This window comes from Barbatula barbatula (assembly GCF_947034865.1).
Source record: "Barbatula barbatula genome assembly, chromosome: 16".
NCBI classification, from domain to species: Eukaryota; Metazoa; Chordata; class Actinopteri; order Cypriniformes; family Nemacheilidae; genus Barbatula; species Barbatula barbatula.
The window spans coordinates 19,960,574-19,987,322 of NC_136779.1; the positions used below are offsets into that span (position 1 = coordinate 19,960,574).

Below are 26,749 nucleotides of genomic sequence, written 5' to 3' on the forward strand. Positions count from 1 at the left end.
TAATATTTCAATACAAGCCTCAAACCTTGAAAACTAAGAGCTCTAAAAAATAACCAAAAAGTTTAAATCTGCTAAAAAAGGAAGGCCTTTGGAGACAACGAGATCAAATGTCCTTTTAAAATGCTGATGCGACATCCAAAACTGATGAGTGAGTTTAAAAGGAGACATCAGGTGTATTTTCCCCAACTTCAAAGATATCTCAACATCCTCCTGTTTATTTCATCTCTACGGTTCTGATGTGTAAAACGGTGTTAAAACGTGACAGCGAGAGGAATTCATGTTAATACAGGACACCAAACATTTGATGCTTGTGTAAGCCGAAGTCTAGGCAAGAAGCTAAATGTGTGCATATATGTTTTACAGTGGAACAATCTGGGAACAGATTTCAGAGAAAGTAGCAGTATTTGTGTAAGATTTATAAATCTAATGAAACTCTATTAAGATTTGTGTATTTGCTGAGCCATTTCATGCGGGTTGGGGTAAGGATAAGTTTAGGACTGCGTTGGTTTGTTGGTATTTACCCAAAATAATGATGGTCACTACATGTTCTCAGTATGGGTTAGGTTTTTTATCAAATGTACTATATCTAAAATGAGAATAGACGTAAAATATCGTATTTACATGAAATAGTGACATGTTTCGAAGCCTCTACTTTGTTTTTATTGATACTGGTACCGAATGAAATGCATTTAGACTCAACATGTATTTACTGTGCTTGTTGCAACGCATTCTGGAATTGCCATGTCAATATAAGACCCAAAAGTTAAAAGAAGGTAATAAGCAGTTTTGGGACAAAGCTAAAATGACAGACCGAAATAAAACGAGAGAGATGCCAACAATGTCTTGTTTATTCAGCATGGTGTCCAAGCAACAGTGAGGAACATCTGGCTTGACGCTCCTCTGCCTGGTTAACAACTCTCTAAAGGACAGCACAGACTCTTCAAAAACTCTGTTCCACAAATTACACCTTCTGTGTGCAGCACCAGTCATTTGAGCCATTTCATCAACCTGTTCTATCCTTTAAGAAATAACACAAAGGGAAAAGACACCCAAAAACTCGGGATGGAAGCGACACAAAGCAGAACAACAGAACACAATGATTTTAAGGTTGTTTCATGGAGTAAAGTTCTTATCAAACCAACCATTTTTCTTAACCTACAATTAGGGACTGGGATTGGTTGCTAGAAATGCGAAATCTATTTTCCAACTCCAGTGAGTTACGTACAAAAACTATATTTTTGTTATATATTGTTGTAGGCACACCACAGAGGCAAACTTTGTTCCATAAACAAAAATAAAAATGTATACCACGGTCAGAAATATGTAGATTCAAACCAAACCTAAATGTATTTCTGTCATGACAACTCTCGCATGGTAGTGTACATCACATATACATCTATTTGTTCTTGGTGGAATAGATCTGCTATGCTGCTGCGGCGGAGCAAGAACGGAGACTTGCTACTGCCAATACATCCACAGCATGCCGCTGTGTGCATATAAGGAATGCTGCTGCTGCACATATAACATATGAATAAACCCCCATAGCTTACATGATCACCTACTAGCAGATCTATACAAGTGGAGCTGGGGAAGGAGGAGGGTTTCTGATACGCGCTGCACTTCTACGACAATCACTAGCCAAGATTTAAACGTACAGCAGCAAGCTCATTGGCTGCTGATAAAGGGAACCAATCATCTTCACCTTGTAGTAAATTAAGATGTCAGATTGGTTTAGACTTTAGGACTGCGCCATCTAGATTTTCATGCCAGAACTTACTCTGTCATACGGCTGATCCTTTTAATTTTCTTTTTTTGACAATATTTCTTCTTGTGGACAACTTGTTGGGCAACATTACACGTATCCCTTAGATTTGGCAATCTCAAAATGCATTGAGCGCCAAAAGCTGAACAGGCAGAGGAGCGTAGTTTCACAAATTGTCACAAATAATTAAGCAACAACAATAGAGTAGTACTCATAGAGTACTCCATCCAGCTATTATTCATTATGTAATATGTTGCTTTTGTCATTTCATTACATTAGAAACACGGCAAGAACGAATTTTGAGTAAAATTACGGCAACATTTTTTGGGGGTTTTGCTTTCAACAGTTAATGCAATTGTGTGATAGCTGCTCATTACGAAAAACAAATAATTAAGGACATTCATATTACACAATATTAAGAGCTACATCGTGTTGCTCTTCCCTTTCCTTCTTAAAAAAAAAAAAAAAAAAAAAAATTACTAACCTCACTATTCTTAGCTTTTATACTGTGCTAGGCTTTAATGGACTAGTTTGATGCACTTATGTATTTTCGTTGCCTATGTTGTTATAATTGCTTCCACTGTTTCCTCATCTGTAAGTCGCTTTGGATAAAAGCGTCTGCTAAATGACTAAATGTAAATGTAAATGCTCTAAGGTTGCTTTATTTTCACCCACCTTTTTCTATTAAACGCAAGGCAAGATAAAAATCCTTCATCACTCTTTACATGATGTGTTGAGTCACCTTTACCAAACAACACATTTTCAGCATTATATTCCCACTACCATTGTTTCAAATTGACAACAAACGGGGTCACTGTCTTTTATTGGCCTTGGAAACTACGAAAAGCATCCGTTTTTAACAGAACTATGACCAGTATCTCCTACTGAAATCCTGAAGTGAACTGTTATAATAAGCACTCTCAGTGGGTCAGTGATCTTGTGATCTTTGAGCTGCTGAATTAATTGTCTTGAGATGAAGCTGCCGTCATGTGCTAAACAACAGTAGTAAGTTATTAGCAGAAGTGGGAAGACCTCAAGTGGCATCTGCACGCTGGGAAGCACCAACCTGTCACGGCTGACAGGACAACATGACAGTTGACTCGACTGGAGAACACAGCTGAAAACACACTGGAAGACAAAAGTAGTGCCAGCAAAGACTGCCTCTTGGAGTTTCCAACACTGTAATCCCAAACAGTTGTACTAGCTCAACTAATAAGTTCATAACAGTCAAATGTCATTAAGCAGTTGACCAAACTATAAAGTTTTGAGCTCTGTTGAGATTTATGCCGCTTTAAGTGAATAGGGCTCAATATTTTATAGCGAATTTGTGTGGAACACTCAAAAAGTTTAGAAACCACACAGTAGTGTCATGACGTTATCGACGGGTGGGTCTTATCTCTCCCTCAGGAAAGCTGAGTCAGCCATCTTGAATTTGCCTTGATGCGGGGAAGTTTTGGCCAGCCGGTGTGGATGTGGAACACAGTTTAATTTGTTTTTATTTATTTTCTATGCGCACTAAATCCCCCCGCTTCAAACCACCACCACATCAGTTTTTTCATCAGTGTTATTGCCCTTGTTTTCTTAGGCGCCGTCTTATCATCAGCCTTGATTTGGTAAGTAACGCTAAGTTCTTTGTTTATTTTTGAATTTCGATGAATAGATTTAAATTTGGAACTGGGAATACATTTGTACAATGTGCACAGATAACATTTGTTGTAAATAGTTTACAAATCCAAGTAATTGTAACTTTAGAAGTTGTCGGATTTGACAAATACCAATCTTACAACGGTAAAATGTTATCAGCGGGTTTCCTGGATGAACTACATTTCCCAAAATCCATGTTTGCCCGGGAAACTAACAGTGTAGGAAGCGCCATGAGTTTGAACTCTTTGGCGGTTAATGCACGTATATGTCAACATATTTAAGAAGTCTCCGCTTAACAATGTCAATATTTTACGTTGTCGAGCTGTGTGTGCTAGCTTTAACAGTTCAGGTAGGATATATTATGAAATAGTGTTATTGACAATTGGTTTTATTTTGTGTTTCCACAGTCTTTCTTTTGCTATTTCTTTAAATGTTTTTATATCAACTGTGGTCCACAGTTAATCACTTGAACACTTTCTTAATACTTTGTTAAAAAAAAATCAACAACAGAAATAGCAGATCTATTAGCACACAACTTTGATGCTTTACTTGTTAATAACTCGCTCATCTTTTAACTTTCAAATTGTTACTAAAATTTGTGTAAAATGAATGTTTTTGATAGATTTGAAAACTTTTTATCTGTATATTCACGTTTTAAAATTGCATTTATCATAGTTTTATTTAAAAAAAAATTTTGAACATTAACAAATCATCTTTGTGTGCATGTTATGTATAGATAGCCAAAAGTTTTTAAACGGTGTTAAATGGCTCCACATCTAATAGTTGTCATTGCTGTTGAGAATCTTATATTTTATCATGAATCCTTTGAGTTTTTATCATAATGTTAACTGAATAATGTGAGATGGAGACCCAAAATACTGAATCTACCCTCTGTAGCAATGACCACTATCAGAATATGAAGCTATTAACACTTAATATATGTTAAAACAGATTTTGTTTTTTATGGAGTAATTTTCTTTTGTTTTAATTTATGACAAGCACGTTGGTTTGACTGAGCTCCTTTGATTTGTGCCTTTAAAAACGCACATTGTATTGTCACTTTCATGCTTTCTAACGTTATTAGCGGATTATAATTGTGTAGTGGGCCGACATCAGTATTTCAGTTTAGAATTAATTTTGAGTGCATGTCCCACATTTTGAGGTGAAAATTATAGAAATTTTGAGTGTATTTCTAACATTATATGAGTTGAAGAATATGGAAAAATTTGAGTTTATTTCCAAAATTATATTAGTTGAAAAATATTAAAAATTTCTAGTGTATTTCCCACATTTTATGAGTTGAAAAATATTGAATATTTTGAGTGAATTTCTCATTAATTATAAGTTGAGGAATATCAATGTTTTTAAGTTAACATTGAGATAATTTAAGGCAACTGAAAATGTGATTTTTATGTTAAGTAAACTTAAAACTTTTAAAAACATCACTTAAATATTGTTGTGTAATCTGTTACAAAATAATTTTTGAGTTCTGTGAACTTGTCAGGGTTTACAGTGAATGGTGCTACTTCAAACCATTTATCCAGCTTGGTTTTCAAAACATATAACAGCGTGAATGATGCAAGAATATACCCAAGTCCCTGATACAATATCATAATATATATCAATCTAAAAATATCTGACTGTCTGTCTGTATACACTTATTAATTTACTTGCATTGTTCAGTCAATTTTCTATTTATTTTTTATGTGTATTCACACAGACACAGGGCTCATTGGATCATAATATTCACAAAGCAGCGGGGCAGGTCAACATCAATTACGTTTTCATGTAATGTTCACTTCTGAGCATTTTCGTCATCTTCACAGTCAAAAGGCTGACAAAACAGCTGACCATCATCTGCTGATACATCCATATGCATGACCTCACCATGCTCCCGTCTCAGTAACGACGAAGGCGACTCTGATTCCGATACAGCAGAGGGGAATAGATCACACAACGCTCTTTAGGATCAATGTGTGATGCTAAGTGACATGCCTGACCTCAGATCAGTAGAGGAAAATATTTCAGGTGTTTTGACAGTGAAGCTGGGACAGTTTGTCAGGTCATTTGTACAGGATTGACAGGTTTATGTATGGCCACATGCCGACTTTTAAGTTATCAGTCGTTAATGTGTAGAGAAAAGATGAGCTAAGCTGTTCTTGTGTTGGTACAGTACACACCTGGTTAATGAAAACTTGGGCTCCACGCGGACTTAGCAGCAGGATAGCCCTTCTGAGCGTGTCTCTGTAACGGTTGAGCTCCTCGGTGCGCATGGAGGTGAACAAACTGGAAAACACCCCACTGATGTTCCTGTCCACACGCTGTAGGGATACATCTAAACCCTGCCTGGAGGTCTGGTCCAGAAAGCTTTGAAGACCACGGATATCTGCAACACAGAAAACACAGTAATGTCGTAAATTCATGTTGTCAAAATGATACATGTCTGGCCACCTTATCATAAATCCTTTACCCATCCATTGACGAAACTCACTCACTGACCAATCAGAATAAGAGGAAGAATTCCAGTTGTCGTCATGAAGGCCAATGTCAAAACCTTGAATGTGACATGGTCAGTGACAAGATCGCATCCTCATTTGTTGTCATGCTGAAGTTCACAGTGATTTAATAGTTCTCAATGAGACCCTTTACAGCACAGCACTGCAGTGGTCAGACATGCCATGACCAAACAGTTGTCGAGAAATGGGCAGCGAAGTTTGGTTGGTGGTTACCGGCTGTTCAGGAATGCATCAGAGACGTTGAAGCAAATTCTATATAGATGGTGGCCCTAAAATATTCATGAAAACTGCAATCTGTTTCGCTTTATCACTGCTCTCGACTTTCCATCTGCCACATAATTCTATTCGGAAATATGGTACGAAGAACTATTCAGAAATTCAAATATACGTCGCTCCTCAGAGAAGTTCACTTTAATGGGTGAGACCTCAGATGATCTATAATGAGTGAGTAATTCGAGAAATATTTGGTCCTGCCGTAGCTTTGGTGGTTTCAGGAACTATTTTAATGCCTTTAGAAGCCAGCTATTGTGTCTCACCCTGAGAAGCAAATTGGCCATCACGCCCTCTCAGTGGCAACTAATTGACAGGCAGAAAGAAAAGCTTTTATTGAAATAAATGAGTGGCAGTCTGAGACCAGCTGCAGGACACCAAAAACTGGCAAGACACACACAGAGTTCTATCATTAACCTGAACGTTACAATCATTGTAGCATTTTTAACAAATGATAAAGTGTTGCATTCTATCGTTGGTAAATTGTAACCAGTTTTAACCCAAACTTTCCAGTTACATGAAACAGCATGTTTAATACTAAACCACCCACTGATAAGTAAATTAACGGGATCCCCCCGACTTATACAAATGTTTTGTTCTGTTGAAAACAAAGACAGATATTTGTCAAAATGTTAGACATTTCTAGGACATCATTGACACCTACAGTAGGAAATAATTAAAATTGTAGTCGGTGCCATGTTTGCTTTCCTAAATTCTTCAAAATATCTTATTTCGTGTAGATACAATATTATGTCCTACTACGCTAGTCAATGATGTCCCAGCAATGTGAGTTGCTTCAATGTTTCCAAATATGTTTCTTTGTGTTCAACAGCACAATGAAATGTGCACAACTTGAGGGTGAGTAGATGAGTTTTTTCTGTGTTATGTGATTTGTCAGTCTTTACTGTCCTCGTGTAAGACGATTGCTGCTTTCCTGTAAAGACTGTTAGATAGCTCACATGAAAAAACATCAAATGTGCCGTATTTTTAGCATTAGAGCCTCTCAGCTGTGGCAGGGTAAGAGACACTACGGACACAAGACGGCTGGTGTAAGCAACCTCGACGTGTAGCACTACATTAACTATAAAGGTTAGTCCACTAGTAAAAGAAAATTCTATCATCATTTACTTATTCTTGTCTCATTTTAACTGTTTTTTTTCCATTGAGATCAAAATTAAAGAGATTTAAGGCAAGCACTCAAAAATGCACTCAACTTTTGTCTTCCTACTGTCAGTCTTCCAAAGTAATACAATAGTTGTGTGGAACTCAAAAATTCAAGTTGCATATGTAAGCATTAGAAATGGAAATGACTGAGTAAGCATATAGTATATCCAAATATGCTATATGGTAGTAGCCCGATCATTGTGCCGAGACTGAGATGTGAAAAATAACAATAAGACACACGAAAAGCACACACATTTGCCATTATTGACTTTGTATGGATTCAAAAAGTATAGACTACATCTAATGTAATTTAATTATATTTATTTGATCATTTTCTTTATTCACGTCTTTCTTTTCAGTCCAGAGGAAATGAAAATCACTTCACTTAGTAAACAACTACATAAACGCTTGTGTTTATTTCTCTAAAGTGTTCAGCGAAGTAAATTGAAAATGCCATATGGATGGCGTCAAGAACAATTGTCTCTGCTCAGTCTGCACTTCTTTCTCCAGTAGATTCTGACGGGTTGACAGGTGAGAATGTGCAGAATGCTTTAGCTCGTAGCTTTAGTACCAGCTGGTGAAATCCCAGTGAAATTGAACAAATGCACTTTTGGGAAACTGATAATGAGCGCCGTAAGAGATCATCAAAGAGCCGAGGTGCAGAAGACACCCCAGAAAACATGTTCAGTCTCCAGTGGAATGTTCTCAGTGGAGAGAAGTTAGATGATGTCTTCCACTCCCTCTTAATTCCTTTGCCTTTCCTCATACAATTTGCCGAACAAGAAGAATTTCTTCTCTTCCATTTAGCAATTTCCCCCCTGCAATTGCTTGTGTTGACAACATGCACTGTAGTTCCGGAGGCAGTGCGAGTCATTACGGGTAATCCTACACACACAAACACTCACACCAACAGGATGGTCACAGCATTTGAAGGAAAAGCTGTGAGATAGAGCTTCTTTTCTTTGCGGTGGGGTGTCTGACATAAGGACAGACATTAGAAGACACACAAAGTAGAGAAAGTCAACTAAAGTGCATGCGACGCATGTGGATACACTTCTCTGCCTCAAACCAATCATTTAGGACACAATACCTATCCATATGACAAATGGGAGACTTATTTAAAGTCCCTGTGAACCGGAAGTTGGGATCGTTTTTTACTTCCGTATTTTGAATGGGAAAAATAGTGGGCATGTCTTTCGTCTATCTCTGCGATTTGAATGGATGTATAAAAACAGCCGTCGCGTTTTGGAATTTGAGAATGACCCACATTGATCAACTATTTATTTACAATAGACGCTGCAATATTTCATGAAAAAGTAGCCATTGTATATTTTTTTGCATAAATGTTCAGAATAAAGAAGAGACAACATTTTACGGTGATTGTTTAAAAAAAACATGTGTCCTTCTTTGCCAGAGGGTCTAGTGTGCAGGGAATAGTGGGGACGCTGTGAGCTTAATAAACTTTACTAGCACAGCAAAACGGTGTCGAGCTGAGTGTTAGATCAATCTAGATATATGCATCCATTCTCCAGATGGATTTAAGCACCGGAGGCCGTTTCTTCCAACAACCCCCATGTTTTATTCAATATGCAACATGTTGCTTGACAAATCCCAAACACCTCATTCTAAAAAGGAGACCTTGTTTCACTTTATTACTGGTTTGTATCCAGTATTTACACAGCAAGAGGTTAATTGTTGTATTGTGGTAATTATGCTTATTTATAAAAAGTAATGAAAGAGCCAGTGAATGAAAATGAATGCCGGTAAATGTTAGAGGAACGAATTGATTTTATTCCTCAACAAATGGGTTCTTTTCGTTATAAAAACAACAACCGATGTTTTCAAATGCAAATAATGCTTCTGTTTACAGTGATAACTGAGACCACCATTGTTATTCTCATTCCAGATGACAAGTTTGACATTTCTTCAAATCAACAATGACAGTTTTTCTCAAACTTCCTTTCAAAATGGTTTGCTGAGTAAATGCGTTATACAATTATATAGTGATAATAGTACCTAGTGTTGAAATTCAGCTTGGTGAATGTCAGCAGAGGAAAGCGCTGCGTGTCTTTATTCATGCATGTATTCAAGGCTTGAGTTTAAATTGTAGAGACATGTAGTCCTGTGTCGAGCAAGCTGTCAGGACCATCTGGCTTAGAGAGTGCATTCTGGAGGACACGTGTAGTCTCGCTGTGATGTCATCTGTCTGTCTGTGATGTCACTGAGGCTGGCTCGAGGGTTCGCTAGCCGATGCAACATCTGTCACACCACTGTGAATGGGCGAAAACACTTCACACAGGATTTAATCCTGTCAGATTAAAAGATACCAATTTGGAGCCTTAATGAGGAAACAGATGATCCTCATTAGTTTCAAGAATTATACCTAATTAGGTAAATTACTTTTCGTTATGCAAAGGGGATTCTTATGGAAAAGTGAACAGATCACCCCTTAGGTGGATGTGAAGAGCAAGGGGGAATTAGGCAGCTAGGTGGATAGATGCAGACAAATTTGTTTTTATTCGTAAAATACAGAAATGTACCAACATAACTGGCTTTCTTTTTATAAAGAAAAAGAAGAAAGCATTAATTTTAGACACAAAAGATGCAGTGCTTACTGTAAATAATATTTCACTTTGCATATCTGAAAAAAAAATGAAATAAATAATAAATATGTCAATATCTGAAACATAATATTACACTGATTCAGTTTTATACACTATCAATTCAAAAGTTTAGGATCATTTACACAATCTTTAAAATGTAAGGATAATATTAATATTAAACTCATAAAAACTGTGGAATTACATTAATTGTTTTAAATAAATAGTACCATTCCCAACGTCTAAGGAATATGGGGAAAATGGTACTCTTTAAAATAGTTCAAGCAACCTATGAAACATTTTTATTTAAATTGTATTAATATTGTATTTTCAATAAATGTTGCCAAATTTGCTAACAGAACTAACATCAAATAGTCCGCCATATGTCCTCAGATCTTTCATAAGAAATATTTAATTAACAAACAGTCAGCGATACATCATATCGTAAACTAGGGGAAAGTTTCGAATCTCGTGGAGAGTGCAGGGCTAAAATAGACAAGACTTCGAGCAATCGAGCAGTTCAGATTTCGCTCCCATTGTGACGTCCGAACTGGATTTTATTATAATGTTATCGTCCCTTAATCTAGACAATTCCTCTCACCGTGCTACCGCCATTGTTGTTTTCACAAGCGACAGTGGTGTACGTGACGCCATGGCTAAAGTTCGTTGACAACATGCAATGTACCAACCTTGGAAGAGATTTATTTTATTTTTAGTGGAAATCCATCAGAAATAAATAAATAAAAACCTGCTAGTTTACGCGAGTCACTTAAAACCGGAGTGATTTTCAACCTGGGACAGAACAAGCAGGATTGGATTAAAAGTTGTTCCTTAAGAGGGATCCAGACCAACTGAACGACACAACGCTGCCAATGTAAGTAATATTTATCAGCAGTCTGAATTGACGTAAATTTTCCGTATGAATAGGAGGATAGCGTTAGCATATGATAGCGAAGGGAGCTAAGTCAGTCACAGGCTAAATGGAACATTCAAAGCCAGTGTTAAATTTACTCTATATTTATATGTTATTTGGTAGATGGGCACTTGGAATTTAGCTATGTGTTAATAAATTATGTGTTACTGTAAATACTGTTTGTTTTGCTAATGAGCTGGGGCGAACACTACGGTTAGACTAGTTTTAAAGGTCCCAAATCATTTGTCCTTATGCTGAAAAATCTCTCACAGCAAAGTAGTTATGCTCTCACGTTGTGTGTGTATTGTATAACTTGTCAATGACAAGCGCTAAAATCCACGTTATTTGGCTGAGACTTGCTGGTACGCATTCCGTGGATTTTAGGCATACACGCACAACATTTGGAACATTTGGTTTCGGACTAATTATTTGAGACATTTAAAGCTAAACTAACAGCAGAAGAGTTCAGGAAATATAATTTAGTTAAACCATTGCCATGGCAGGACTATGTGCGTGTGTTGTGTTGACACGCCGGACGGAAAGGGGGTGGGGTGCGCTGTAACTCATTATCAATTAAAGAGACATGCACCAAAACGGGTTGCTGTGAGCATAGCTGTTTTTGACTAGGCAAAAAGTGTTGTTTTTACACAGCCATTGAGTGTTTTTAAGCAAAATATGTTACAGACATTTCATGAAGACCCAAATAAATCATACCAACTTGTTCTCATCTGACGAGTCCTTTAAGTGCTGTTTGTGTACATTTTCATCTCTAAAGGTCTGTATGTGTTTTCGCATACCTTCGGGATGTCTGGCTGACATATCAAACACGGCCAGGCCGAGAGGAACGGCCACACATAATGGGATTAGGAGGATTTATATATCAACGCTTTCTATATTCCCAGTGTCGCACTGCATCCGGGTGAGACTGAGTTCTTTATCGCCTGCAGAAACATTACTGACCCCTTCGGCTCTCTCCGGAAAAAAACCCTTTAGAGGCAACCCATCCGCAGCTAAATCTCCCGCATGCGTCTCTGCACTGGGGCTTTTGTGTCCGCCTGTGCACTTTAGCGACGTCAGTTTGGAGGAGACAGCACTGAAATCTATTTCTGTTCCCCCTGATGTCTGGGGCTTCAGTGGTGCCCTTTAAAGCCGAACAATGACGTTCTGTTGGCACCTTGTTTCATTACAGCATGGCCCTGCAGATATTTCCTGCTTAAGATGCAGTGCGGTGTTGACTCACTCGAGGAAAAGAGCGTCTCCATGCACAGGTCTCAGCTGCCCTTTCCCCAGTGCTAGCGGGATACTAGACGCTTGAGATAATCCGTGCTTTGAAAGCAGATCCTGGGCCGTTCCTTTTTGACAGATCATATCTAGCTTTGTCTGATCCTGAGGCATGATTTAAAAGTACCAAGAAATGTTCCTTCACGTTACGCCTTTTGGATAAAAGTCTCTTACAGAGAAAACTGGAAAACAGGACGAGTCCAACTTTGAGTATTTATTTTACAAAATGTGGAAGTGTCTCCTCACAAGATTCGCAATCATGCTATTTAGGTGCTGTTGGTGGTCACCGAGTGGTTGCTATGTATTGTGTTGCGGGCAGGGATGCCCACTGCCATGACACATTCAATGTACGTTTTGGGGAATTTGGTCTTTTAAGGACGCAGCCTCTGATGTCCATGAAGCAAACTAAAATTAGACACCCTAGGCTACGGAGGATTTCCTAGTTGTGTCACCTGCTAGCACTGTTGCCTGGTGACAGTAGCGGTACACTTCTGACTTTGTAAAATAAATATGGTGCCAGAAATGTTTATTTTGTTTAAAAGAATATGACACATTGATCTAGATGATCAGTATTAGTAAACTTTTACATGCTTTTATTCAATTTATTTAGTTTGAATATTTATTTTAAAACATACTGCTGCATCCAATGAACTTGGGAAAAGCCAAGGGTGTGAAGGATCCGTTCATTCTATATTTTGCAACCGGGGGAATGACGCGTTTGGAAGCTGCATGCATTTGAAGCAGCCTTCGAAAGGCCATGGCCTTAGCAAACTTTAGGGATGCAGCGTAAATCTTATACGGCTCACCCATTCTGTTTATTGATTGATATTACATGCAAAGACCTTTTTTGATCCGACAAATATTAATTGGATTGATGAATGCTTCTTTAGAAAAACAATTAACTGCGGCAGATTTTAAGGTTTTTCAGAGATTTGTTTGAACTTTTCGTGTGTTTCTGTCATTTGCATTAATTACGTTTCAACACACTGCTCACTGCTAGTAATAAACATCGAATACTTTTCTAAACGACATCTGTGGAGATTTCTGTGCAATTATTTAAATGATATATTATTTGATATTTTGTTTTACCAGACTATTATTATAATAATATATATTTAATTGTTGATAAGATGCTCTCCTTCCATCTAAGCAGGTGGTTCCGGACCCTGGGTATGAGCCATAAAGTAAATAAAGAAATGCGCCCTACTAATAAGCAGTTGCATGGCACACAAATACATCAATAACGCCATTACGCCAATATCTGATTACACTTCTAAAACTAATTATTCAGTTGGTGCACAGGGTTTGATTGGAAAGCTGAAGGCACCAGCGGCAGCCATTAGCAGTGGCTCATTAAGGAGCTTCAGCAGTCAGACTCTGTGGGCATTCATTGAGAAAGTGGCTGAAGCTGTGAAGCACCTCAGTCTTTCTACCCACTAGGCAATGTGTCAGGACTTAAATTAAGTCCTCTACCATTCGTTTAGCTATTACAAACAGAGACGTGCAGCTTGGCCCCAAACAAGAAACTTTACACACGTGTTACTCTTTTCTCAAGCCGCTCTTCTTGTGGGCCAACAATGCACTGCTAGGCATTGGAACAGATCTCAGAACCAAGCAAAGGTTGTACATTAAACATATTTCTCAGTAATAAAGTCAATATTTTATAGTATATTACAGTTTTTATCAGTCATTTTTCATTGTCATTTTTCTGTAGCTGTAAGTATTATTCACTTTAGTGATTGGTCCAAAAGGCTAAGATGTCCGGGCACTTCCGGGCAATTTGCCATTTGAATGAACGGAAGCGCTAATAGATCCTTTCTCCATGTATTATACAGTAAACCTCCTTGGCCTGCTCAATATCACATGATACACCATTACTTTTCCAATATTTCATTAATTCCCCCATCAACAAGGTCCCTCCAGACTAACTGCATTAGTGATTTTTGTCTTCACCTCTTCTATACTCTCCTGTAAAGGAACTTTTCATCGCAGCATCGGTTTATGTGAAGAATCGTCTCTTCAGTCATCGGAAATCTTTTGCACTCTAAATCCTATGAAACATCAACAGAGTCAGCGTCATAAAAGATGAAAATAATGGTGGGAGATGACATTTCTTCTGATGAAAACCACTTAGCAGGAATGGGGCTCCTGCTTTGCCAAAACACATAATTTTAGAGTGGAAACCAAATTGGGACCAAAGTGACAAAGTCGTTTTAAAAGCCTCACATGTTAGGTCAGATTCATCTTCCGAAAATTGGCTAATTTATAGTTAAAGACACAAGGTTACAACATGAGCAGGTTTGGGCAGCCGCATCCAAATTACAGTTTTGCTGATTTTCCAACATAGTCACTTTTTTGCATTTGATCGTTTGAATCACCATTCAGCCAAATAAATGTGTCTACATAAAATGGCCATAACTCTGATCTACTACATAGTTCACGCCTGTGATGATGATAATGTTGGGCAGCGGAACTTGGCTGGCTGTGATGTATGTGGCACATAAAAGACTTACGTGTTGATTGCAGGGCCTTTGAATGTCTATGCGCGGACGTAGTTCCGTTTGGAAGGAGTAAAATTGAATTACGCAGCCTGTTGCCTTTACACTTGGCCGAGTTGTATGTTTGGCGGGTGAGGAGAGAACCCTGGTGTGATTGTAAAGCACTTGGGTGTGCAGTTGCACATAGAAAAACGCTATATAAATGCTTCATTCATCTTGGGTGCATTTAAAACCACCTCCTGATCCCTCTATTCGTCTTAGGAGACAAACATAGCTGCTTGTCAGGACAGTAATTAGGACATAGCTGTTTGCCCGACATCGAGCCTCTGAAGACACTGTGGATTATTTTTAAACCGGATGTGCAGAAGACATTAGATGGAGTCGCTTTACACCAGGATGCTTCACAAACGGAGGTTATTAAAATGCTGGATTCATAAATGGGTCATGTTTTCAGTGTTTAAACAAATGACGCATTTGTCCTGTGTATTGTCGCTTATAAAAACAATGTGCATGTTGTAAAGACACAAAACGCGTTTGCGCAGTCACTTATTGAGAGTGTATTTTCGGTTTTTATAGATATGATGCGTTTGTCGGGTGTAATGTCGCTCATAAAAACAATGTGCACGTTGTAAATACATAATGCGTTCGCGCATTCACTCATAAAGGGCAATTTTTGCTGTTTTTATAGATATGATGTGTTTGTCCTGTAAATTGTCGCTAATAAAAACAATATGCACCCTGTTAATACATAATGCTTTCGTGAATTCACTCGTAGAGAGCATATTTTTCATTTCATTTTCGTTTTTATTGATATAATTCGTTTATCATGTTAAATTTCACTTATAAGAGACATTTGTGCATTCACTCAGTTTTTAAACAAATAATGCGTTTGTCCTGTGAATTCTCGCTTATACAAAACAATGTGTTAACAATTATTTCTCATTCGCTTTATGTGACTATTCTCTTTGGTTTTGTTGATACTGGAAGCATCGGCTCACACAGCCCTGAGCTTTACGCCGGAAGGGGGTGCAGACCAGCAGGTCATTTGCATTTAAAGAGACACACACCAACACAGCCTAACAGGCAAAAATGGAAATGGACACTGAATTATAAAGGACCCGTGGTGTATTTTGAGCTGAAACTTCCCAGACACATTCTGTGGACTCTTAAGATTTATATTACATTTTGTAAAAGGGCTAGATTAGCGCCACAGAATAGCGAGTATTCCACATTTTATTTATAACATGATAAAGATGAAATGAATGATTTCACCTGATGATGACACAAAATTTTATTATTTAGACCAAAAATACCGGAACCAGGCTTCCTAAACATTGAATTGTCTCTGTGCTTGCCTAATGTGCAGAAACACCTGATGATTCTTGTATACTTTGTTTTGTACCATTAGAAAGTTAAAACAGACCATAATATTAAATTGCACGAGCAATTATGTTTAATTCTGTATCTGTATGTGACACGGTTCACAGATATCAACAAGATGTGTCACTGCCATTAAAATAAATGCGAGTCAGGGCTACGGGGATTTGTGTACGCATGTGAAGCGGATAAAGCTTTAAGCTTGAAAAAGTGCAATTTAAGCTAAGGAAACAGTTTACAGTTGTCAGGTCGAATTAATGATCGGAAATATGTTATTTAATTGTGATTTAAAATAATAATAATTTTAATAATAAATACCGTTCCCTATTCAAGTAGATAGGACTGTGGATGACTGAAATAGCAAACTTGGCCTCCGAGTGACACTTCTTCTGTACACGGACTTTGAAAATGCGTGGTGTGATAAAGCGAGAGGCAAAAAAGATAGCACATTTTTTTGTAAAAATAAATCTTGGCGGAATTGCCGCATAATATGAAATAACCGGTTTCATAGAGGATTACGATGATCAAGACTTATTCTTGGCGAGTCTGGCGGGGAATGAGATTTAGTTATTTTTCTCTTGTGGTATCCCCCATGTTTTTCACCTTTATTGTACATGTGCATGATTATAAATAAACCTAAATTTACAACACTTTAAGAATTATGCTATAAATATGTCACATACCACAGCAAACAAGAGAATCTCTGCTTTAATGGGATATTTCACATAGACACGATTATTATGGTTTAAGTGTGTTTCAGCTTTAAATATTAGCTTGTCTTTACATTGGAACTTGATTTTACGATACCATAATTTAACACATCTTTGACATGGTCGTACTCAGTAAATATTAAATATATCAAGATGATATTTTTACAGAATGTTTTTACTTAGCTGGGATTTCCCAGGAAGGGTCACAAATGAGAAATGATAATGGCAGGTATTATGATATGAATCTCAATTATCATTTTCAGCCTCATTTGTGTCTTCTATAGGAAAGATACAGTGAACAGACAACATGTTATAATAAGCAGGATATGTCACAAGCCACAATCGACCTCAAGTCGCCCACATGAGCTGTGTTCAAGAGCACATGCCAATCATCAGGCCTCAACCTATTCAATGACTAGGAAACGATATTCCAATTTTTTTAATATTAAGTGGAAAGTGTTCATCTGTGTACAGGCACAATATGTCCTGCCCTACTTACTGCTACACAGCATAATAGACCCAATCCCGATTCTGTTCCTTCCATGTACTTTGATGAATATGTCCAAAGACTAATTGACTTCAATTGAACACTTGTTTCTAAATGATCATAGACTCATCTTTGTACTAAACGTACCGCACATGTCAGTCTCTAAGATTTGCTTATTTTCCTGCAGACTCTTTAGAGTAATGCGATTCGTTCCTGACCAGTTTTCGAGAAGATCTGTCAGGATTTCTTTTCAGTCAACCAGAACCTTGTCTAGACTTTGGAAGACACACACATATACAGTACATATGTATATTTATATGTTTTATTATGGTACTTTTTAGTTATTATGGCTTAAATCAAAACAATTAATATTATTTGGAATGCACAATGAAAAAAGTCAGTAGTGCACAAAATATCAGCCAACAGGCCATTTGGAAAATGGGCAGGTTGTTCACATTTCTTGGATGCGTTCATGCTTATTTTGTTCAGTACTTTTAAATTGGATTTATTGGACAGATTCAGAAGGACAGGTTAATGCTTTAGAGTTCAAGCCAAGGCCAGCCAACCTCAGAGTCTGCAGTGAGATAATCGACACAAATTGGAAAGATTTACAAAAACAATTCAGCCCCAATAAGGAATGCAGGACCTGGCAGGTTAAAGAGGATCTAAATTGGATCTAAACAGGAGGGATTTTTTACAGAACACAAACAAATGGTGCCATCGTTCCCCAAACAAGCCAGATAAATATGGTTTTATATGAGAACAAATGCAATCAATTAAGTCACAAACCGACGTTAAACATTGGGAATATGCAGTGCTTGCGATTTTTTTTTTTATATTCATGAGCAAAACCAACAATACATAAAAAAGGAAACACCATTAGCTAGAAACCCTAAAAATATAGCCATTGTTAAGTAGCCATTGTGCAACCAGGGCACACGACAGTATTTAAAGTGTTACAAAACGTAAACACACAGAAAGCAAATGTTAGCGTAATTTAACTGTCATCTCTGTCTGTGCGTTGCGTTCTTTTCTCCGCCCCGTGATGTGTAGCACTTGGTCGTAAAAGATTTTGACTCATGGTCCTCCTTTTTGCTCTTAAACATCACGAAATCCTTCACAGACAACAAAAACACAGCTCCGATCATGGTGTCCTTCAGTTGTTTGTATTTTAAATGCTACACTGCTGTCTGGCTATCGTCACTTCACAGGCCGTAATAACGCTGTGAATGCAACCAGGGAAAATGTAGTTCAAGTGACAGCCCTTGCTGCTTCTTTTTCTACAGATGCATGCGAACGTTTAATGATGAAGCTTTTACATCCACATTCAAGAAGCACTTAACACTGTGATATTAACATACATCAGAAGAAAACTGTTTGACTGTGAGCTGAAGTACTTGTCAATATAGCATTTACATCAAGACACTCATCATTACTGATTGCCACATTCACAACCAGCTGTCACGCCGTAAACACTTTGCGTGACCCTTATGCAAGGAAAATATATTTGCTATATACTGTCAATATATTAAATCATGTCATATATATTAAAACAGGATAGATGTAATCTAGCAACACAAGCGTCTATTTTCTCATAAACCCTTTTGACGCCTTTCGATCTGCAGCAGTATTTTGACATTATGAGCGATGCACATAGGTTCACATGAGACGCCGAACACATACTGTGTTTTCCATGACGCAGCACACACATGACACTCTGAACACATATTTTGAATTACTGCCGGCCTTGAAGATTAGGCATTGATCGCCACTGAATAATGCACACGAAATTGCCATTTTTTATAGCTCATACTGAAAAAAACATAGGCACTTGGTTCCAGTATATGAAAATGTATTATTTAATATTGCATTAGAGTATTTCCAAGAATATTTCCCTACATATTTGTTTCGGGGAGACACTGGCATGTACCAGAGGTAGGGCAGACAGAACACTGGAATGCCAGAGACACAATGCTGCAGACAACTTTTCCTTGAGGACATCCTCTGCAGTCGAGATATTTTTCAAGAAGACAAAGCGACAGTGCAGTGGCACAGGCTGGGGGACTGGATTATTTCCAGATTGTAGTTTTCCATGCTGAGTTAAATTTATTTTTTGAATTTAAATGCATTTTGTCCGTTGTAAAGTTTATGACCAGCTACCAATTAAAAAATGAATAAAGTTCCACAGAGGACTTCAACATCATTGGAACAACCTTAAACATCGCTTCCATGTTTTTTTTATTTGCAGTTGCAGTCGACATGAAATGGCATTCATTTTATTTATTTAAATGACATATTTTAGTGTGATGTAGGGACAGATTTACCAAACAGGGCAAAATATCATGTGAGCTCAATTTTAACAAAACGCCGATGGGAGTGGGATTTTCTGCAGGTGATTTACAAACAAGGCCCTTGTTAAACATTAAAAAACTCCCTATAATAACCAACACAATCTATTTAAAGCAAATTAGTTCAGGGTTCAGGACATGCTTTTTTGGGGCGTTTAATAAAAACGGAAATACTTGTATAATGACAAGCACAAACCTTAGTAAATCATGTTGCATGGTTTATTCAAATACTCCCCTCCCATAAATCTGGAGTAACAAAATGTATGGTTGGACGATAAAAAAGTATGGCACAGGCTAGTTTTGCAATCTGCTAGCCAATCAGCTTGCACATCAGGGTGAATTAAACCTTTGGGATTTTCAGATAGGAATTGAGTGACAATGCCATCTTTGCATTTACAGATCTATTTCTGCCAAAATACAGATACACTGACATGTCATGACCATTAACATGCTAAAATATTTTCGAAGAATTGTCATGATTGGAATAAAAATAAATTGTTTAGTGAATTATTAGTGGTTGCATATATGGAGTGGCTAAGAAATGACTTATTTTTTGTAGGCTAACCCAAAAGTAAACGCCGAGCAGGTTTCCTTGACTGAAAGCCTATGCATTTTTCCCATATACAGTATATCTGGAAGATCACAAAAGTTTGGTTCAGTGATTAACAAATGTTCATGATGTTCACACGTTTTGTCTATCAAGATAATCTTTACAGATTAACACTGTATTTGTTATTCTTGAACAATCGGCAGAAGTAAAAAGCTAACACGATGCTATAAACAGACTACACTGCGGTTGCTCGATATCAACGTCACCACCACCAGACCTTGGACAACTTTCTCAAACTTTATTAAAAATGTGTTCCCTGGTATTTAATTACTCCGTGACTGATTCCCCAAAAATGATTTTAGACATTTGTGCCCATGTTGAATTATTTGTGAGATTTATATGCGCCATGACGTCTTACGTCCCCGCCAAAGGAAGTAGTCGTTTTTAGCAACTTGTTAACAACCGCCGTTTAAAGATCAAGTTTTGATAAAATCACAAGCGGGTTATAACTGGTGTTTTTTATGTCCTAGATTAAAACTTGAAAATATTTCGAGGTTTTGTTAACCACAGACCTTATTTCAGGCGATTTACCAAAAACCCATTCAAGAAACCCATAGACTTTGGGGCGATGGAACCTGGGAAAGTCTCAAAATGCTAACTCGCTTCTAGGGTTTGCATAGAAAAATGCATCATCTCTGAGGTACTCCATAGCAATATATTTCCAGTTTGAACTTAAATGTGAAGCATGATGCATCTTAACAGCAACTTGATGAATGCAGTTGAAAACCCGCTCATCAGCAGCAATGATTTAAGATCTCCTCAGATGGACTGCATGATGAATTGATCGATCAGTCGCAGTCATGAAAATGCACCCGTGTGCTGAATGCAGTCACGTGCCAGTTTACGTGCAGTCGTCTGAACGCCACACATGTTTGATGGTGAAAACTGTCAATTCCACATACAGAGATTTCACTGTTAGTCCAAGGCAATACCATTTGATATACATTAGGGCTCAGCAACAGGAGACTCATCTGTTGGCCTAACTGTTTTGTATGTCATTAAATATATTTCTTCAAATGTTTTATAAAAACGTTTTTTTTAAGAAACAAAATGGAGAGTTTGCATGTCTTTGCCTTGAATCACGTGGGTCCCTCTTAAATCGCCATTAGCAAATAGAAACAACAATGTTGAGAGGTGACGGTTTTTTGTTTTACTCTGTACATGCGTGAATTCAAAGAAAGATTGAAAAGATAAAGAGTGTTTGATATGACATCTTAGCACTGTCGGCTCCCCCGTGTTTACATGTTCCGCCACAAGAACAAATTTCACAGATAAGAAAATCAATGCTTTGTGCATTGAGCTGTACGCATTAAATATAGACCACTGGCAATGTCTGACTGACCACCAGCCCCACACATTTAACGCTACTAAAATGTACAGTCTGAGCGGTACGGCAATGTCATGAACAAGAGAGAGAGAGGGAGGTGTGAGCTTGGATTGTGCTAATCGCAAGGATCTGTCCGTCTCCTAGTTACGGCCTTTCAAAAAGAGTGATTTATCTCCCTCGCTCCTCTCGGTGGCAATGCACGTCTGCAGGAGGGCTCTACCACAGGGATGATGGGTTTGAAGGACACATCCATTCTCAGACTGAGGCAGCCTGCCAGGGCGTTCTCTGCTGTAGTATAGAAGAGGAAACAAGGCCTTTTTCCATATTTCACTGATGGAAGGAGGAGCCGTGCCGGTCTGGTGCTGTTCACAGCCACGGAAGTAGCCATTAGTTACACTTCAATATGTAGGTGTAGAGAATAATACAGAGGTAGTGATGGATGTAAACGTCTCGGGGAACTAACTGGTGTTCAATCATATTTGGCTGGCATCTTTTCTAAGAGTTTGGAGTTTGTTTTTCAGAACATATCTATGTAGATATATAGCACATACATTTTTATAGTGCACTGTGGAAAAGAAATGGAAAGGGGCAATATCATTTGCACATGGTAGCCCTGTTCCAAACCCAGGGAGTTGTCTTTAGCATTTTAACACACGTTCCAAAAGGATGTTACTTGCTACCTTATTTTGGACTATTCTAAAGGGAAAACAAATCCTGGTTTTCTTGCCAAAAAGATCCAAACAAAGACCACACTTTCAAAAGGCTTGACCTTGTATGTAAAGAAACCTCACCCAAGTGCTTTACATTGACCTTGACTATCAATTCTAAATGCCCTAATATATCTATATATTGTGTTTTGGGGATGAATAACTTTACATCCAATTTCTGTAGTATTGAGACACCAACAATATGTACATTCAATGTTATCCTTCCACTTTGATATGGAAAACGTTCAGTCTGTATAACAGGAGTAACAGTAAACTGTCATGGAGAGTCTCTGGGAAGCAAAGCCATGAATATGCGGTCAAAAGCAATTTATATAGTGGATTATCATTTACAGAGACAGTCAGCTTCCTAGGAAGGCATCAGCACAAGAGCCAAGAGACATCCCATGTACAAAGACAGGTTGAGCACTGCTTGTTCTAGTGATAGTCTTGATGAAGTTGAGACATCTAGCAGCGTAATGTATTAGAGCGCTGCCCGTTCCTCTGATTGATGAGATGAGACTGAAGGAATGATAAGCTATCAGAAGATATAATGACAAATGTAATGAAGCATGTGTCTGAGTACTAATATGAACAACAGGCAGAGCGTCCAAAAACAGTTAGGCTAGTCAAGCTCTTTTTTATATGTAGCTATGTTTTAGCATAAATATATAAGTATAGAAAAAATATACTCTTGGCATTTTAATAAGCTTCTAAGGTCTCATCTTGTGATGCTATTGAAACATTATTTTTTCAAGTTTTTTTTTCAAGTTATCCATTTCAAAAACAGGATCATGACAAATAAAATAATTCAACGTAAACCTTTAACAACAGCGTTTATCTGATTTTATATGGGATATTTACAATGTGCTTGGTCATTTCATGTGTTTTCCCTACAATCCACTGACTCCACAAAACTGAGCGTTATGAAACCTCAAATGCTCAACAGCTAAATTTTGCAGCCGGCGTTAGCATCATTGAAGTGCATTGGGTGTAATCGTACTACATCCCGTTAATATCCATTTTGAGACACATGTCTGTGGCTTAATGGAATGTGCTTATCCAATCTGAACAGAAATCTGATCAATGCACATGAAGTGTAAATCGCCTCATATCATCCTTCTCCTAAACATATACAAATTTCACATTTTATATATCAGCCTGATTTTTTTATTTATAAATGGGCACTTTTTGGACAGAATAAGGTGCAATGTGTATCAGACCTTGTGTTTTACACTTCAGTCAAATGCTCGGTGTTAAACCTCACTGGCATTATCATTTACTAATGGAGTCTAAGACATAACAAGCATGTAAGAAATATATCAGTCAAAAATCACAAGACTTTTCAGTCAAAGGAATACTCCAAATAGATAAGTGTGTTTTGGACTGCAGATATTGTTTTCGAGACAAGAACAATGTGAATAGTCCTTTGTCATTGTCTCGAGGTCAATCAAAGTTCTTTCTAATCGCCTCAAGTCACCCCGAGTTTGTGCAGTATAAATTGACCTCTTTTCCTAAACTACGCAGTATGTAGTAAACTTCAGAGGCATATGCTGTACATGTATGCCTAAAATAGGGTGCATGTAGCCTTTCAGAGGTTGTGAGAAACACAAAATTCAAAACATTATTTTTCGATAACTGGAAGTGTTTTTGAGTCCAATGTGTAATTCTTTGGAAGATCTATTGATAGAAATGCAATGTAACAACTTTGTCTTCAGAGGTCTATCAACACCTTACATATTGAAGCGCTATGCTTTTATTACCTTAGAATTAACTATTTCTGTCAACATACACCGTGGTCCCCTTGCAAGGAATTCACAATGTAGCCCTAACGGACAAACTGCTCTACATAGCTCATTTCAGAAATACTTTATCTCCTTCACATAGAACAGAGAACGTGACTGTCACAGTCCTGTCTGCCCCTTTATGTTCCCCTGCCAGTTTCCCTGTTTTTTCATCCTATGGACTCCCTTTCAAGAGCCCTCGCCGGTGAGCTCCCAAAGGCCCTTGACAGAGTTCAGACCAGAGCAATCTCAAGAGTTCAGTCCCCTCATCACCCCTTTCCAGTGTCGGGCTCTGACTCTGCTTTGAGCCCCCTTTTCTGAGGTTTTCTCAGGATCTCCCTCCGGCTCCATTCCAGTGGATTGCTTGGTCACCGCTGTGGTGGTGTGCATCCCCTGCCAGTTTCCCTGTGTTTTCACCCTAAGGACTCCCTTTCACCGGACCTTTTATTTCATGGACTTCATTCCCCGTCATGCACTTCACCTGCACACCATCTTTGATTACAACCACACCTGAGACCCATGATTACACTCGCACCTGAACCCTTATCCCCATGGACACTATATATAACTTGTGTTTTGATGTATCCGTTATCAGGTCTTGTTGTACTCTGTCAGTCACTAGTTCAGACTAAACTTACCCGTGGATGTTACCTGTTGTTACTATACTTACCCGTGGATGTTACCTGTTGGAATGAGCTGTTGGTTGCAATTCAGACCAGAAACACAACCACATGAGAAAAATAAATAATAATACATTTCAGTGAAGTCCAAGTTTGGTCAACTACGAGTTACAAATTGTGTATCTTGTGTTTAGAGGCAAATATAAAGTATATGTAAGGGTTCCAGTTTCCAGGAATCATTTCAGTGGTTTTTATGCTCCAATGAGACATATTAGGATATATTCACCACACATCTCAAAAACAGAAGGGAAGGAGCTTTCAACTCAAATTCATCTGGTGTTTGACCATCAGGGACAATCTGCGGCTGCAATATGCACCATATAAATAAGTTAGTCCCTCAGGTGCGATGTTAGGATGCTTCTACAGATGCCTTATTTATGTGTTACATCAAAAGTTGCTGAAATGATGGACATTGGCTTCGCTTTGCAGTAAAGCATATGAGCTACCCTGTGGTCCCTCTTTGAATAATGTAACCTTTCTGCTAAGTTGACTCTCTATTTCCCTTTTCTCATTTCCTTTTCATTTCACATCTCAGGCACAAATGAAATGTACACACAAATGAAGTGTCCTTTTCAAAATAACCGAAATAACTGTATAGCTTACCCTTTTCTTAATGCCAAGGGGATACCAGGGTAAGCTTTTTCACTTGGCATTCATTTGATCTCCTTTGGCTAAACTTGAAGAAAGCAAACGAAAGAGAACATTTTTGTTACATGTTAAGTTGGGATAGGGCTAAAAGTTGAGCTTTTTTGCTGACCTGAGTGTTTTTCTGCCTACTCTGCCTCTACTACTATGTTTATGGAAGACAATCATACTTTGAACTGGGGTGGCTGATTCTAGATCAGGGTCCGTGATGGATACTTTGGATAATTCGCTTAATAGGACTAGGTGTTATAATACCACTATTTCAGAACTGTTGAATTACCCAATAGGACATTTCCCACACCTTATGCATGACAGAGGGAGGAGTAAAGAATTTTAATTTAGGAAAAGTTCTGAGGTTTCACTGGGTTCGTCGGGTAGGCACCCTCTGTGTTTGGGGGATTAATGATTCTAGAAATACATACTTACCATTCCTTGCCACTATCAGAGAGACAGCTCATAAGTTGTTATCTCACTTTCATCACATCCCTTATCCTGGATTGTTGTGCACCTCAGCCTCATTGGGTGTTTCGGCCCTTTATCACAAGACACCAAGGGAGGCCCACCACATGTTGATCAGACCTGGTTGTGTGTTGCATTGTTGCAAGGTCATCTGGCAGCCCATGCTGTGTCCATCCGCCTCAACCAATCGAACAGGCAGCCTTCTGGTCATGAGTCCGACTCGCTAGCCATTATACCACGACTGCCTACACTGAAATGCATGCTCAGTGCCCCTGGTACCATACGGCACAACTTTGGGTACATGGGTAATTTATAATCTTGGTCAAAAACACAAATGTACAGAGAAGACAAATGATTTACTTTGTGTTGATTCTATAATAAGATGCAATTATAATTGTACAAGAAAAGTTGACAGAGCAGTCACAGAGTAGGGGGGATAAAAAGGGGCCTTAATATTCACAGCATGTCATTGATACAGAAACCAGAGGTCATTCATATAGCTATACTCACAGCAGCTGAAATATTTTGCAAGCTCTGTGCTGGCTGCAGGTTGAAGTGGTTACAAAGCAAATGTCAGATTTGCATTTAATGAGATTTTTATTACTGATGTGTTGAAGGCGGGATATCAAGTATTTGTAAGTGTGGGTGCTGTCGTACAGAAGTCACCTCCAGAATGTGAGAGAGGGATTACAACATTAAGAGCATCAACAGATCATCCAAAATGATTAGACATTTCTAGATAAAGATGAAAAGCCATTGCCTTTTACTAAGATGTACTTATATCTGCAATATATCAGCTATCTTTATGCCAACAGATATATGCTGTTTACCTGGTATCGGAGATGTGCTGTCGCAACAATTGAATTTCTTTGGCATATCCAGTGAGAATATATCCTGTAACCAATGTATGAGTTACAGCAGTGAAATAATCAGTATTTATTACTTTCACATCAGCTTGAATGAAAAAGAG

The 26,749-nt window shown here is 38.1% G+C and overlaps 1 protein-coding gene across 1 annotated transcript in view; it reads right to left on the reverse strand.

Annotated features, from left to right (window-relative positions):
• grid1b (glutamate receptor, ionotropic, delta 1b) overlaps positions 1-26,749 on the reverse strand; it is a gene marked incomplete at both ends in the record, with an annotated part of 235,998 nt that overhangs the window by 80,185 nt on the left and 129,064 nt on the right. The window contains one exon of the mRNA XM_079477048.1: positions 5,587-5,792. Coding sequence (XP_079333174.1) covers positions 5,587-5,792 — 206 coding nt within the window. The remainder of the gene's footprint in view (positions 1-5,586; positions 5,793-26,749) is intronic.